The sequence below is a fragment of the Physeter macrocephalus genome, chromosome 1 (assembly GCF_002837175.3).
Source record: "Physeter macrocephalus isolate SW-GA chromosome 1, ASM283717v5, whole genome shotgun sequence".
In the NCBI taxonomy this organism is placed as follows: domain Eukaryota; kingdom Metazoa; phylum Chordata; class Mammalia; order Artiodactyla; family Physeteridae; genus Physeter; species Physeter macrocephalus.
In genome coordinates this window covers 17,473,533-17,490,506 of record NC_041214.2, presented here as the reverse complement: position 1 = coordinate 17,490,506, position 16,974 = coordinate 17,473,533, and the positions used below count along the sequence as shown (strand labels likewise).

The 16,974-nt window shown below is 38.6% G+C and overlaps 1 protein-coding gene across 1 annotated transcript in view; it reads left to right on the top strand.

The window, feature by feature from the left end:
- Positions 1-16,974, top strand: part of MED12L (mediator complex subunit 12L) — a 316,215-nt gene that overhangs the window by 250,370 nt on the left and 48,871 nt on the right. Inside the window, exons 22-28 of the mRNA XM_024131828.2 lie at positions 3,741-3,872; positions 8,232-8,459; positions 9,201-9,342; positions 11,005-11,125; positions 11,745-11,846; positions 12,568-12,681; positions 15,892-16,091. Of these exons, the coding sequence (XP_023987596.1) occupies positions 3,741-3,872; positions 8,232-8,459; positions 9,201-9,342; positions 11,005-11,125; positions 11,745-11,846; positions 12,568-12,681; positions 15,892-16,091 (1,039 nt within the window). The remainder of the gene's footprint in view (positions 1-3,740; positions 3,873-8,231; positions 8,460-9,200; positions 9,343-11,004; positions 11,126-11,744; positions 11,847-12,567; positions 12,682-15,891; positions 16,092-16,974) is intronic.

Here is a 16,974-nt window from a genome sequence, read left to right as displayed (position 1 = left end):
CAGTCAAAGAATGCTTGTGCCAGGAAACGTTTATCAGAAAGGAGATAAAAGCATGTAAAGTCCACCTGCCTGCCTGGCTACTTCGCTTCCCCTAGTTGCTGTCATTTCTGCCCTCCAGCATCCTGGCTTGTTATGGATGGTGAATAAGTGACTGCTTCTTCGCTCATGTAATTTCAATTTCTATTTGGAGAATCCAACGCCAGATAAGCTTTGCACATACATCATCTTATAGATTTACCTTTTCAATTTTATTTCTTTTATAAATTAAAGGAAATTTTTGACAAGGGTTAATCTAGAATAAATGAGTTTTTTGATTCTTAGTCTTTCTTCAGTTTGTGTGAATTGTAGGCTAAGGTTTTCTCTACTACTCTTAGGGAAGTTGGGCGAAGTAATTACATCACCCCCATTAAATGAGGCCGAGGCTACTGGGACCAGAGAAGTATAATGAGCTGTCAGAAAACCTATTCTGAGCTCCTTTTTGTCCACTGCAGACTCCTTTCTCCAGAGCTTTATATATTTAAAAGAAAGGCAACCCTCCTGGGCTGAAAAGAAACATGGGGTTCACAGTGCCTTTTTTTTGGTAATCTAGCACATGTAATCAACATGTACTCTATCCTAGAGTGTCTGTCATCCATTTAACAGCTTTTTAGGAGAAGAAGAAAAGCTGCCACATTAATTCTACACACATAGATTTATTTTTTTTTAAATTTGAATACTTTTTTATAATATTCTTTATGGTCTCAAAGATGTTTCTGTAATAAGCATGTAAATCAATAACCATAGCCAAATTAAATCCAATTATTGTTACATTCAGTTTGTAAAAGAGGCTGTGTCTTAATTATATGTGCTTTTCTTTAACTGCAGTTCCTAAGATGAAACATTATTACTTTGTAATCTTGGGGGAGAAATACATTCTTCTTTTTTTTATTAAAAAAAAATTTTTTTAACATCTTTATTGGAGTATAATTGCTTTACAATGTTGAGTTAGTTTCTGCTTTATAACAAAGTGAATCAGCTGTACATATATCCCCATATCTCCTCCCTCTTGCGTCTCCCTCCCTCCCACCCTCCCTATCCTACCCCTCTAGGTGGTCACAAAGCACCCAGCTGATCTCCCTGTGCTATGCGGCTGCTTCCCACTAGCTATCTGTTTTACATTTGGTAGTGTATATATGTCCATGCCACTCTCTCACTTCGTCCTCCAGGTCCATCCACCTCACTGCAAATAACTCAGTTTCATTTCTTTTTATGGCTGTGTAATATTCCATTGTATATATGTGCCACATCTTCTTTATCCATTCATCTGTTGATGGACACTTAGGTTGCTTCCATGTCCTGGCTATTGTAAATAGAGCTGCAGTGAACATTTTGGTACATGACTCTTTTTGAATTATGGTTTTCTCAGGGTATATGCCCAGTAGTGGGATTGCTGGGTCATAGAGAAATACATTCTTGACTTCAGCTTTTAGCCTTAAGTAGCATTTATGCCCTTAAACTTTTGCTAACATTGAGCTTGATTTAAGTTTATTATTTCTGTGCCTCTTCTCTATTTACTCCCTTCCTCACCTAACAAATATTATCTTATCACTTGAAGGCACCTCATTTAATATTTTCCTAATCTTTCCTTCTACCTTGTCTCTCCTATTCTTGGTTCTTTCTTCAATTTTTTTCTCTGAGATCAGAAGTTAGCAAACTTTTTTCTGTATAGAGCCAGATAGTAAATAATTTTAGCTTTTGTGGACCATAAGCTTTCTCTTCATATGAGAGCATAGCCACAGATAATATGCACTTAGATTATTACTAAGTGACATCTGAAACATCCCTGATATTTTTAAATGTAAGGAAATGAACATCTTAGAATCCAGGAAATATAGAACTATTTTATAGCCCTCCACTACCCTGTAGGGTTGAATGATTAGTACCATTTTATAAGTCAAGAAACGGAAACTCAAGCCTGTTAAATGGAGTGGTAGGTGAAGTGATGTACCCAACATCAGATAGCTAATAAATCTCCCAGATTGCTAAAAGTCCTTCTAACTAGGAGCTCATTCATGCTGTTTGATTTATACCATACTTTTTTAAACTGTGTATGGAACCATCTCTAGTTGGTCATGAAATGAATATAATAGGTTTTCACAAGTATTTTTTTGTTTTTGTTTGTTATTTTGGAATTTATTTCATTATCATTTATTTTGACATTTTAAATTTGTGTTCTATTAAATGTTCATAAAATCATATTTGATATTCAGTTTATTATATTTGTTCTTTATCATGTATAGTAAGGATAAGTATTTTCCCCAAAACTATTATTTGGTTTTTTTTTTTCTTTTTCTTTTTTTTTTTGCACTTATATGAATAAACATATTGGATCTCAATGTAAAATGTTTTTCTTACCTCGAGCAAGTGAAAAAATTATTGAGAAAACAAACACTCAATATTTACTGCAATACAGTAAATGCCTAGCAAACTTTCAATAAATGTTTGTTTACTTTAATCACAAAATAATTCTTTGCTTTTCAGGGTATACCTGGAATTTTTTGGTTTATATAGGTAACAACTGATTGAATCATCTACTTTTCTTCTTAACTGTGGGACAATTTTGCTATAATTGACAGCCTTTATCGGTTGCCTGCATCTGCTGATGTCAGTTCACAGGGATTGGGATGCTACATGGCTATTTCTTTGCATAGTTTCCTAGGTCCCACCTCTGATATTTGTGACTCCAGTGTCCTTCTCAGCCTTGACATGCTAGGCTCCCTCCCATCCCCTGAACAGTGGAGAGGGCTCCAGACTGGGGTACTGGAGACCTAAGTTCTCCTTTTGGATCTGCTGTGAAGTAGCTCTTTGCCTTGTGGGCAAGATACATCACCTTTCTGAGGCTCAGAGCCCTCTTCGTGGAATGAGGAGGGTGAATCAGATGATTTCTAAAGCCCTTTTCAGCTTTAATCATCGGAGTCATCTGTGACACTGTTGTAGTAGTACCGAGCCCTGTAACAGAATGCAAGATGACAGTGGGATCAGACTCACAGATAGGTGGAGGGACCACGAGTGTTTGCTTCCGTGTGGTGTGAACTTTTGTTCTGTATGAATTGTGGCCCAAAAGGCCATCTTTCTGATCTGGGGAATTGGAGTAGCAGTGGTACTTCTGAACCTCAAGTCTTATGGAGAATGTCACTAAAAAGAAGGGGTTTTAAATTCTTATTAAGATAAACTAGAATAAATTTGTTTCTAGTTTGGAAAAACAAGGAGAATGTGACCTGAAACCATGAATTCTTCAAGTTCATGCCAGAACCAGCTCATGGTCTTGAAAACAGATTTCCCAGACTTACTGATATGAAGAAATTGCCCTTTTACATAGTGGACATGGGGCCCTTTGCAAATTTCCAGAATTTGTCAGTCTTGTTACTGATGAGAGATTCTCTCCTACAACTTTTGTGTCCTAGTCACAGCAACTTGATTGGTGGATTCCTCCCTACATATCTTCTGTACGGAGGAATTTCTTTCATTTCTTAATGTTAATGGCATTTCTGAAGTTTTAAAAAAATATTTAGTGTTTCAGTATCATAACAGAAAACTGATATTTTATGCAGTTATTTACTTGGTATAATGATTAGTGTTAACAATCTGGTATCTTTTTTCTTACTTGAGTAATACATGGACACATTCTCACTCTAAAAGAGCCAAGCGATAACACACATACTAGCAAAATGTCTCATTTCTTCATATATTTTTCTCCTCAGATTGTGTGGTGTGGTAAAGCATGTGGTGAACCCCTCAGAATGTTCTTCCCCAGAAAGATGCATCTTAGCCTACCTCTACGATCTCTATGTGTCATGTAGCCACCTCAGAAGTAAATTTGGAGACCTCTTCAGGTGGGTAGAAGAAAGTCAAAAGAATAGGAATAGGATTGTGCCTATATTTGTTTGTGTACCAAATTGTCATCCTTTTGAATAATGAAAGTTAATCCTAATTATATCTGCCAGAATTCCTATTGAATTATCTTTCATTGTAGCTCTAACCTCCTATTCCAAATCACTATGCATGTTTAGCTCTGATTGCAGTTTTGATATAAGAGAAAACGTTCTGTATTTTGCAGTTGCTGTTACCTCCCTTGGAACATTGTCTCCCCACTCTTTGCATACCTACTTTCTCCCTGCGTTTGCTTCACTGACTCCTTGAACTTCCTACTTCACAGAGCATCTCTGACTCCCTGTCATTCTCTGCACCTTAGCACTTGTACCCGCGACAGGTAGACAGGTGCTGGAGACTCTGTACTTCCGTAATGGTGTTTGAGGAAATTTAGATGATTAACTGTAAGTTGGGGGGAGGGAAGGGGGCAGGAATAGCTGGCAGAATAAATTTGGAATCTGGAAGCAGGCGAGGAAAGAATAGTCAATTACAGTTTTCTTTGCTCTCTTGTATCTTGCATCCAGCTTGTTCGTAAATCCTATGAACTCTGCCTTCCAGGTACATCTAGAATCTGACCACTCTTCATTGCTTGGCAACTACCACCGTGCTCCTCTCTTGGGTGGACCATCGTAGTCCTTCTAACTCGTTTCTCTGCTGGCACCCTTGACTCTCTTAAGTGTATTCTCAACATGTCTTCAAAAGTTATCCTTTTGAAACAAGAGTAACTTGAAGTTTTCCAGTGGCTTCTCATATCTACTCAGAATAGAATTCAAAGTCCTTACCTAGCCTTTAGAATCTACTGGATCCAGTCCTGTCTTGCACCACTTTCTCTCTGTCCATTCCAATCACATGGACCTCCATATTGGTCTCCCAACACTCTAAGCACACTCCCACCTTGGGGCTCTTGCACTTGCTGTCACCTCTCTTGTGATGCTCCCTCACACAGTTCGTTCAGGGCTCTATCTCCCTGACCACCGCACTGGAAATAGCCCCTCCCCCTGGTCTCCGTCATTCTCTGAACTTTAGCACTTTGCCCCTCCCCATTTCATACATTATGTATTTATTTATGGTCTGGCTCCTTTCTAGAATTTAAGCTTCATGAGAGCAGAAACTTTCTCTAGTTTCTTCATTGCGCTATCCCAGTACTTTGAAGAGTGTCTGGCTCATAGTAGGCACTGCAAAAAAAAAAAAATCTGCTTAAAAAATGATATATACCAAATCAAAAACCATGATTTTTTTGTGTGTGTGTGTGGTACACGGGCCTCTCACTGTTGTGGCCTCTCCCGTTGCGGAGCACAGGCTCCGGACGCGCAGGCTCAGCGGGACCGGGGCCCGAACCCGTGTCCCCTGCATCGGCAGGCGGACTCTCAACCCCTGCGCCACCAGGGACGCCCCAGAAAACCACGATATTTTTAATGGTATTGATAGGGAAAAATGTGAAAATATGTTCTTTATGAAATGAATTAGGTTTCAAAATAATCCCTTATGGAATGTCTGAGTGGGTCTTAGGAACCATCTTTCGACAGAAATGTTGTAATAATAATACCCCGTATTCTTCTATTACTTTACAGAGCGCTTTCAGTTTCAGTTTACAGTTTTCAGAGAGTTTTCTCGTACAAGATACAGTTCTTGCGACAGGCAGCCGTGTAAATTTCCCAAGGAAGCCACAGTTGGGTATATTTGACCTCTAAGGCTCCTGCAGCGTGGTGAAGCATGTTAAATGAGTTAATTCAAGTAATGCACACTGGCTGTGTGGAGATTTAGCAGACCGACCATGAACTGAGGAGCTACTTAGCATCAGCCCCATGGCGCCTCACAAGGGGTTACCCGTCTAAAATTTCCTGGATTAAGCCATGGAAGAGAACTGCGTTTCTCTCAGGAAACCTTAAAGTCAGGCACTGTATGTAGCTTGGGATTATGAAAAATGGTCAAACAGAAGCTAGATACGCAGAGACTTCTGTTTGTATACTAATAAACCAGTTTTAATGATTAGATCAGAAGCATCATCTATAAAGTTGTGTAAGAATCATATTTGGAGGAAGTAGAGCACTAGTCATGCCTGCTTCTGATTGAGCTGCTGCTTTGTGGCAGGCACTATGGCAGGTTGTTTCCATCAAGATCTTTAAGCCTCCCAACAATCCCAGGAAGTAGAAATGATTTTTCCTGTCAACAAATGACTGTTCCTCATTATAAGTTAATAAATGATAAAGCCTGGATTTGAACATAAGTCCTTTTGGCCTCCAGGTGTGTGTTGTTTTCATTACTCTATCAGTCTTTTCTTATACATGCAAGTTTCAGAAGGAAAATGTCTGAGTTTTTGTCTGTTTGGTTTGGGTTTGGGGTTTTTTAAACTCCATATACGCCTGCAACAGAGAGTGCTAAGAATTTGAGAGTGACCTAGATGGCAGCTAACATTTCGCTAAAACCTAGAGCTCATCTGGGTAGAGTGTAATAAGTGAAATATGAAGCCTAGAAATGAAGGGACACGAGACTTCACCATGAACCACAGAATTCAGAAAAACTGCCAGAGGAGGTAGGAGGGCATCAACTTGAGAGAAGTCTCTATACTAATCGAAAAGTGAGGCTGACTCTTATAAAAATTAAGAAAGAAAAGCAGAATTCTTTTGGTTTCTGAAGACAGACAGGGGTAGATTGTTAGAATTAAATGGAAAGTTGAATAAAAAGAGATACTGCTTTGCTATTTGCAGAACTCTGTTTCCTTAAAGACTCAGAGTATTGGGAGGTGGAGGAAACCAGGGACGCGGTAGTAGGGAGGGAACCGGCAGAGAGCAAAATTTGTTTTTGTTTCATTTTTACTGGGCAAGTGAAACAAATTAAGAACTCTTGCTAAGTGAGAATATATGCAGCCTGGCAGGGTTAAGACAGGGAAAAGGGAGATTTTTTAAAACACTGGGGACTGTATAATTCTGTCATTTTGAATAGGTCATGGCGTCAGATTGCAAATTTGTATCCTTCAGCAACCCCTGACAAGTTTTTATATAAGTTGTATGCGAAGAAAAAGAGTGTAGAAGACTGTACTTGCTGCCATTTAGTGGGTGGCTTTAGTCCTCTCTCTTGGCCCAGTGCTTCCCACGCATATTTGGTACTTAGTTTTACCTGGGACTGCTTTTTAAGCATACAGAGTCAATACACCTGCAGTGAGGCCCAGGAGTCTTTTATTTTTAACAAATGCCCCAGAGGTGATTCTGAAGGAGGAAGTCTAAAGTCACATTTTGGTAAAAACTGAACTGAACAATCTCAGTTTTCTTAAAGCAGTTGTCAGTGTTACCAGCTTAAGGTGAAGAGTCTATATGTCTTTTCATTTTTGAGGAAATCATTCCTGGCTACTGTTTATGTAGGCGCATAAGACTAAGACATGTGTCGCCTTGATCACAAATAGATTTGCTGCCAAAACTTAATCTGAAAGGAAAAGAGTCTCTGCTGCTTAAAAGAGCTCTTGAATAGAGAAGGTGACTTGTGGCTTATGGATTTGTTAGGCACAGCAATTGGGCTAGAAGAGCGAAATGTACATGGACTCTGAGCTTTGAAATCAGGTCCTCCTTCAGCCTCATCTGCAGAGCAGGATTAGAGAGGATGCTTTCTAATTCCCTTTATAAATTTATAATATTCTGTATTTTCTTCAGATATAACTCTGAATGTGGTAGACCAGGCTCTTTAAAAAAACTCTAGATACTGCTGAGAAGTACAGTGTGATCAATTTTGGGGAACAATGTAATAGTTTCTGTACTCTCATAGAATGTATGTATTCCCCATATCCCCCTGCTAGAATTTAAGCTCCTTGAAGGCAGGGAGTGAGCCTCTGTTTCTCAGCTGTACCATGGTGCCCAGAGTAGCTGTGGCACATGAACCCCCCTGGATACTTTGTACTGAGAGGAATTGCTTTACAGGATGAATGATTAGGACTAAAACACCAAGTTGTTCCTGATGTGTAATCCAATCCATTTTTATTCTTCTTAAGTAATAGCACTTTCCAACCACTGTTCAGAGACAGTTGTTGGAAGCCATAGTAGATTATTTTTTAAAGCATGTAAAATGTAGAAAAGACTTCGAAAATAAATTAAGATTAGTACCCAGATGTCTTATTCTTGTTTTGTTCTTCCACCCATTCAGTAACTATTGAACTAGCACATTCCAAGCACTGTGTCCGGTGCCGATTCTTAGGAAGCTGGAATCAAGAACCCATATTGCGAACCTTCTCTAGGAATACATTACAGCTGCCATTTAATCTGTCCTTAAATGAAATACCTTTCTAGTTATTTTAGTTTTGTTTTGTCTTTTAACTCTTCTTCTTGTAACCTCAGTAGTGCCTGTTCAAAAGTAAAGCAAACCATATATAATAATGTGATTCCTGCAAATTCTAACTTGCGATGGGATCCAGACTTCATGATGGATTTTATTGAGAATCCCTCAGCCTGTAGCATCAACTACTCCATGATGGGCAAGATCCTTAGTGACAATGCGGCCAATCGCTACAGCTTCGTCTGCAACACACTCATGAATGTATGTATGGGCCATCAGGATGCTGGAAGGTGAGCTGGGATTCACAGTTAACCACACAGGTGTTGCATGGCTGCTCTTTGAAATTAAGGGCTTTAATAATTGCCTAAGCAGACGTTTGGCTTTTCTTTGTTTGTTTTTAAATCTTATGTTATTCCTGCATTTACTTCTGTTCTGTTCCATGATTTTCTTAACCTGGCTTATTGGTCTGGTGTGAGATGCTCTAGATATAATCTGTAAGTTATCTGATACGTTTTCAAAAACATATATAACAAAAATACAAACGAGAAAGACACAGATTTTGAAAACACTGGATTTAGACCGACCTTTTACTTTTTTTGATGCCCTTAAAGATGTGAATTTACAGGTCAGATTTGTTCACAGAACTAAAAATATGTTAATTGACATCTATACTGGTTATTGTTTGTTGCTCAACAGCATTAAATATTGGCTTGCTCAAAAAGTTCGTTCGGTTTTAAGTAAAGATAAAAGATACATTTATTATCTTTATTGATAATAAACTTTATTGAACAGCGTATTCATTAACTGAATGAACTTTTTGGCCAAACCAATAGAAACCATTTGAAGACATTTCCTTTGCCTTCTGCTCCAGGTTCTACTAGGTTATTTGACAAGTGGATTTTTTTTATATCCTTGAATCTAAGAAATGAACGCCATGTTTGATGATATTGAAATTATGTGTTCATTAAGTTTATCGTATGTGAGTATTTCTCTTTTGTTACTTTCTTCTGTATTCTCTTTCTTCTTTCTAGGATTAATGACATAGCCAATTTCTCCTCCGAGCTGACGGCCTGCTGCACTGTTCTCAGTTCAGAATGGCTGGGAGTTCTGAAGGCTCTTTGTTGTTCTTCAAACCACGTCTGGGGGTTTAATGATGTACTTTGCACTGTAGATGTAAGTTTTCTTTTTCATTTAAAAACTCAACGGTGCAATTAAATATTTAGCTAGTAATTTTTTTTAGTTGACTCAACTATTAACTGAAATATTGTAAATTATTTTTTCTTTCTCTCCCTGAAAGCAATAAACCAGAGTGTGGTTGCCAAGAATAAATAAAGGGAAAAAAATCAAAATAAAATAGATAGCCTAATCTAGAGTGGAGATGCCAAGAGTTTCCTTGTTGTTAGCTGAGATTTCTTCTGTATGGTCTCCTCAGAGTGGTTTGTTCATACTTTTTACCAAGTGCCTTGGGTTCCTCATGGCATAGGATGTAATTTAACTAAAGCAGTTTGCATTCTGAAGACAACCAGTTTGTTTTCTTAGAATGAAAAAAAAAAGAAAAAAAATCCAAGAGTATAGGTTCTGTTGTGTGGGATCAGGACATCCAGGCTCAGATTCAGAGGGGTGTCCAGTCTTTCTTACTGATAGTGTCTGGAAGCTTATGAAGAGATATCCTTTATGGATCACAGATAAACTCAGATAGCATATTGCATCCATGGTGTGTGAATTTCTTAAAAATCCATCTGGATTCTTTATTTCTGCCTATCACTTCCATCACTTCTTGCAGTAGTTTGTGTTGCGTATTAGTATATCTCATGTAGAGAAGAACTTTATACATTTTAAAAACTGGCTCCCCGTTGAAGGTTTATTTCCTAGTTCTGGTATCTGAAGACCAGGTGGACAATCCTACTCCATTCTGTGGGCATCTAAGATGTAAAGCTCGAATCTGTGACCTGCTCTTCCAGACAGAAAAAGACCCAAATTTTTATCTTTAACGTAGTTCCTTAATCTCTGGGTTGTTTTTTGTTTCACTTTACCTCTGCTTGTTCCCTCCATTTGTAAAGTTGGAATTAATAATAGTATGAACCTCACAGTGGTGTGCCCTTAAATGAGGTGATCTTTGTAAATCTCTAACCGTAGTCACTGGCATATAGGACACCTTAATGTGGAGGCTGCTATTACAGCTGTTTTTCTTCGTATTTTCTGTCAAAGTCTTGTGAGATCTGTAAAGGGTAGAGGTTTCCACTCTGAGTGAATTAATTTTCCTCCTCTTTCTCCTCTTTCATTCTCTGTCTCACTAACCTTCACTCTTTCTTCTTTAAACTTAGGAGTCGGGTGAGAATTTTCAAAGTTGTTTTTAAAACTGATTTAATTATATTACAAAATCGTTATTGGTTATTCCCAAAAGGAACTCTAAAACATTAATAAGACTTGTTTTTCAATTAGGGGAACCTCCTTGTTTTCTGTTGCTTCCTAATGGTCTTACCCTGCAACGCTAGATTATATATAATATACTGCGTTCTGCTAAAAAGGCTTATTTATGCTGCATCTTTTAGGGATTTCTTGATTTTGCTGTTTTATTGTTTTGTTTTTCAGTTACATGTACTCAAGCTAAAGCTTAGTATCTTCTTAAAGCATTGGGGGTGTGGGTAGACCTCATTCTTTGTCTTATAAAGTAGAAGGAGGCCTAGAGGGTAATAATTATAAATCATTTCACTCTACCGGTGCATTTTGGGATTTGAGATCTTATTCGTATTGCCTACATTCTCTTAGATATTAATCTTAGATGTTACTTAAAAGGGTGTTAGGTATTAAAACGTGTCAATGTTTTTCTTGAAGGTGAGTGACCTTTCATTCCATGATTCATTAGCTACTTTCATTGCTATTCTGATAGCACGACAGTGTTTCTCCCTGGAGGACGTCGTGCAGCACGTCGCTCTTCCCTCTCTCCTAGCCGCAGGTAAGGCTGCATCCAAGAACGGCGTTGCTTATTTCGTTGTTGTCTTGGTGCAGTGGTTTCTAACTATTAAAAGTCAGTGAAAAAGTAGAATTTAGGGCTTCCCTGGTGGCGCAGTGGTTGAGAGTCCGCCTGCCGATGCGGGGGACGTGGGTTCGTGCCCCGGTCTGGGAAGATCCCACGTGCCGCGGAGCGGCTGGGCCCGTGAGCCATGGCCGCTGGCCCTGTGCGTCCGGAGCCTGTGCTCCGCAACGGGAGGGGCCACGACAGTGAGAGGCCCGCGTACCGCAAAAACAAAACAAAACAAAACAAAACCAAAAAGTAGAATTTAAGGGAACATGCATTGGGCAGTGATATGGCATCAAGGTAGAGATGGTAGAATTTATAATAGTTATTCCAAACAAAGTCACATGGATCCCAATGGAAGAGGTTGGAAACGACACTTTCAGTACTTGTTTTTAAGGAAGGATTCAGGTTTCTCAGAAAAGCATAGACAGTGTCTTACTTTTTACCGTAAGGAGCATTTATTTAAATTATTCCAGAAAATTTAGCGTAATAGAAATGTGGAAGACGTGTTCTTGAATATGTTAGAAAACTTGCTTTTAAAATCCCTGTCTTCTAGCTTGTGGAGATGCAGACGCGGAGCCTGGGGCGAGAATGACATGCCGACTCCTACTTCATCTGTTCCGAGCTCCCCAGGCCTGCCTATTACCTCAAGCAACCGGTGAGCTGAGAGCTGAAATACCTCTGACAATGCTTTCATTTGGAGCCATATGCTTAAATTGACCAAGTAGGCTGTCCATTCTGTAATTTCCTTCCTGATTTTGGTAGGCTTGCTTTGACGCGATGAAGGCATGGGGTATGGCCATTGAGAGGGCTGTCAGCACCTTTCATGTAGGTAATATCAGGATGTATTGAGAGACTCACATCAAGAGTTAATAAACAATAAAAATACCTCTTCTCCTCAGCCAAGCCAAGCTGGGGGGCAGCATGATCCTCCAACATACTGTGTGTGTTGCTTATGAAACACACCATAGCGCTTAGGGCAATGGTGATGCATTTATTCTTTTACTAAGGTGAAAGGAATAAGGTAAGAGTTCTAGGGGTGTTACTGCATTCTGTTCCTAAAGATCATTTCCGCGCGCGCGCGCGTGTGTGTGCGTGTGTGTGTGTGTGAGACAGCAGAAGTGGATAAAAGTCCTCCTGAGTTTTTTGATACATCTCTTTAAAGAGCAACACCATTGTCTTAATATTTAAAAAGAAAAGGTTAGGTAAGGAATACTGGCAGTGTTTCTTAGTGAATCCACGAAGCATCAATTAAAGCTAGCTAATAGCAGTTAAGCGCCCACAGTCTGACAATGAAAGGCCCTGCTGACTGTAAATGGTTACAGAAGATGGTTAATGATGGTGATGAGACTATTAAAGGTTTGTTGTTTTCCTCATAGGCAAACCTTTCCCCGGAATAAGATCGTCCTGTGATAGACACCTCTTAGCCGCTGCTCACAACAGCATTGAAGTGGGAGCGGTGTTTGCTGTCTTAAAAGCAATTATGATGCTTGGTAAGACTGTCCTGGCACTCAGCTTGGTGAATCACCAGAAACTGAGACAAAATAATTTGTATTCAGGTTTAACTCTAATTAATATTATTAGAAACATATTTTTGTTTGTTTGTTCTCCTGGAAAAATTAGTTGGCATTTTCCAAGTTCATGTTCAGTTGGATTCTAAGGAGTCTGTCCCTTATCTACAATTTTGGGGGAATTTAAATATAATACTTTTTTTGTGGCATTTTAACTGCAGGATGTCTCATTCTGATGTACTCTAGAGCCTTAGACCCACAGGGTTGTTTTGACTTCATTTGTTGGCAGAAGTCACACTTTGTGATGGACACAGTTGATTTGGTAATCTATCTAAAGGTTTAAATTTCATATTCTAGAACTAGAACACCAGAAAATCTGGGTTTTCATCTTAGTTATTCTGCTTCCATTGTGACCCTAGACAAGTTTATGTCCATCTGCCTTAGTTTTTTCATGGATGAGGTGATAATTGCAATGATATTGATACTGTTGATAAATCAATATTGGATATCACACTTTTGTTTTCATTTACTTTGTAATGTCCAAGACATCCTTATATCTTTATTGATATATCTTCTCCAGGAGTAGTAGTATTGTCTTTACTGTTCATTTACAGTGCAATACCTTAAGACATTTTTATCCTATAAATCATGTAGGGTTTGAAAGATTAGGAAGTCTTCAACTCACACTGCCTCATTTCAACTTTGGGCCCCCTCTTCTGCTCTCGACTAAACAAAAGTTGTCTCTGATATTCCAAGGGAGCTTCCTTTGACTGGAACTAAATTTACTGAGGGGATAGGAATTGTTTTAGATGAGTCTTAAACATGTTTTAGAATATACCCTGACCCTTTATACTCCTGCTTGAGAATGTTATTCGGTGATGATGAGGAAGTATAACAGGGTTTTCATAAAACAAACTACTAAAAGTTCACCTTAACACACACACACACACACACACACACACACACACACACACACACACACATTCCTTTTGCAATGCCCATGGGTTTTGTAGTAGAAAGGGAAAGGTAGAGCCACACGGAGGGCCACACCCTCTCCTCTGAGCTTGTAATATTGTACAGCCAACATTAAATGCTCATTTCAGTCAGATTTCTCTACTCTGATTACGTTTGAAAGGAAAGCTGGCTGGTCAATTCTATTTAATAAATGTATGTACGTACCCTGAAGTCAGGGACTCACATTTTTGCTGTGGTATCTCTCATGCCCATGAGAGAAGCTAAATAGTAGGTTTTCTATACACTGATGTTGGAAGTGTGAATGCATAAGTGATAGACATTTTAATGGCAGAAACCAAGATGCTCCCATCTAGACATTATCCCTTTGATTTGTAGGACCGGTCTAATCCCAAGTACAATTTGCCAACCTCTTTAAATATCCAGATAACCATATTTTAATCTCAATGCATAATCACCTGTTTATTTGTCTTTGATTGCCTTTCCTTGACCTTTTTAATTGGCCCCAGTTCTTGGTAGATTTTACAGCTTCCTAAGCAATGGAGGGCTCTTCAGGTCTGAGAAGTCAGGATCAGGGTAGTTGCATGTCAGCAGACCCTTGGACCAGGCAGTCCCTGAACACTGGGTTTGTTCTATTGTCTCTACCATTACAGAAGGTTCTGGCACAGCCTTCCAGACCTTCTTTGTCATCCTAACCTCTAAACTGAATGAGGATCTCCTAGACTAGGACTGGCAGAGGTGTTTGTTTCTTTGTTTTGTTTTGGCAGTTTTATCGACCTCACTGTGTCGTTGTCAATGTTCTCTCGAAGTCCTATCCACTAGGATCTATTCTGAGTTAGGGAGATAGGGTTGTTTTATAGAATTTGGTTTCTAATTTCTGTAGTAGTTTACCTCAAGGTGTGGAAATAGTTGTTTATGCACCTAAGGTTGGAAAAAGCATGCTAAATGTTGGTACCTGTAGAATTTGGTCTTTGTTTCAGCTCCTGAATAGCTCTGCTGAATTAAATAAACGTCTGTGAGTGGAGTGAACTTGGTGCTTTTTTGTATGAGTATTTGAATGAGAAATGTATAATACGTAATAAGATATTGATGAGTTGAAATGTATTATTTATTCCTCCCCTCCTCTTATGATTTTATAAGCAAATAGTCACTAAGCCATTCTGATTTTCTGAAATTTTTTCAGCGGAGTCGAAACTTTTTCTTGGTTGACCTGTGGGTTTTAAAAGGCTTTTTGCACTGACCCGGCCTTGGTTTCACTTACAGTGAAGCAGTGAGGGCCTCATCTAAACTCATTTGTTGGTTCCAGGAATTTTTCCTGTTCAACGCTTATGATCCTGTGGGTAAACAGGCAAGAGTTTGGAGGCTCTGTTGTCATTTGGCGATCTTTATTACCAAATTATATTAATTTCTCACTTTTAAAAATATGACAATTACTTGTCTTTCATGGCTAGAGAAGATTTCTTATTTCCAGCTATTCAACCATTCTGCTCAGTTCCCCTCCCCGGCCCCAGAACTTTGTAATGAGGAAAACACTTTCCTGAGCTTCGTTTTATTGAGTGTATTAGAGGTTGATCAGGTGAGGTTTTCTAATTTGGATGTTTACAGAGAGGAAAGTGAAAGACATGGGTTATTCAATGAATGCCCTGTTTTCCAGGGCTTCCTTAGTATGCATTGCCCTTTTCCATTCCCAGGGAAATAAATCTCTCTTGTCAAGAAGTTGCTAGTAAGGTGGGCTAAGGCAAAACTTTTCTCTTGACCTATGGATAGAAAATAAGTCATTGTAAGAGAAGAAATGGAAAAGGGACATCTAGAAGGGTGAGTAACCCATTTTTTCCTTGTCTATAAGTCAAATGAATTTGAATACGTTCATGCTTGAAATATCGGTGAAATCAATGTTCTGTGATTATTAAGTGTGATTCATAATGGCCTTTCCAAGTTTGGTGAAAGCATACTTAATTCTGTAAACGAAATAAAGAACGAGTCTTGAACATGTTTTTTTGTTTGTTTGTTTGGTTGGTTTTTTTCCCATGTCTGATGAAACTTCTCAGGGTTCTAGCATTTACTCTCTCAATTCCTTCTCTCTATTGCTGAACAACTGACTATGCAATGATGATCCCATTCATATATTTTAAATCCCTGAATGCTTGCCTCATTTATTTCCCAAATATTTGGCAATATTTTGAACGTCTATGATTTTGCTTTTGTGATTCTGTTATTTAGGAGATGCCAAAATTGGCAGTAACAATGTCAGCTCTTTAAAGAATGACGACTTCACCATGAGGGGTTTACGACGTGATGGAAATGCTGATGATATCTGGACTGCCTCACAAAATTCAAAATCCTGTGGGAAAAGCATTTCCATAGAAACTGCCAATTTAAGAGAATATGCTAGATATGTACTGAGGACTATCTGTCAACAGGTATTCTTCAGATTTAATTTGCCTTTAACTTTGAGCATGTCACTGTTCTTTGGAGAGAAATGCCCAATATTGTAGGAAACTTGTACATATGTGGTCCTCTTTTTCCTGCTAACTTTATTTTGAAACAATTTCAAATTTGCTGAAAAGTTGTAATAATTATAAAGAACTCTAGTATGCCCTTTATACGGATTCAGTAATTTTTTACATTTTACCACATTTGCTTCATAATTCTATTTGTGTGTGTGAATGTGGCCTCGTATACTTTTTAATTTTTTTCTTTTCACTGAACCATTTGAGAGTAGATGGCATACATTATTCTTCTTTACTTTTTAATATTACAGCATTTATTAACATAACCAAAATACAGTTATCAAAAGTAAGGAAATTTAGCATTGGTATGGTAATTTTTTTCTCACCTATAGGCCACCTTCCAGTTTTGTCAATTGTCCCAGTATTGGCTTTGTCTGAAGTTTCCTATAGATTAGCTTCAGATTATGCTTTCCTGGCCAGGATACTGTAGAAGTATGTTATGTTTTTCTCAGGTAATCACATCGGAAGGCACATGAGGTTCATTTGCACCTCATTGCAGGTGTTCATTTTGATCAAGTTGTCTCCATTGTATGGTTTTTTGATTTTTCTATTGTATAGTTATTATTTTTTCCCTTGCAGTTAATAAACAATTTGGGGGAGACACTCTGAGACAGTGCAAGTTTTCTGTTCCTCATCAAACTCCCCCACCTCACATATAGCATCCATTTTGATTCTTGTCCACACCAGTCTTTACTACAATGGTTGCAAAATGGCTTTTCCCAACTCTTCCACGCCCTCCACATTTATCAGTTTGCATTCTACTCTAGGAAGAGCCTACCCTTTTCCTCCCTCC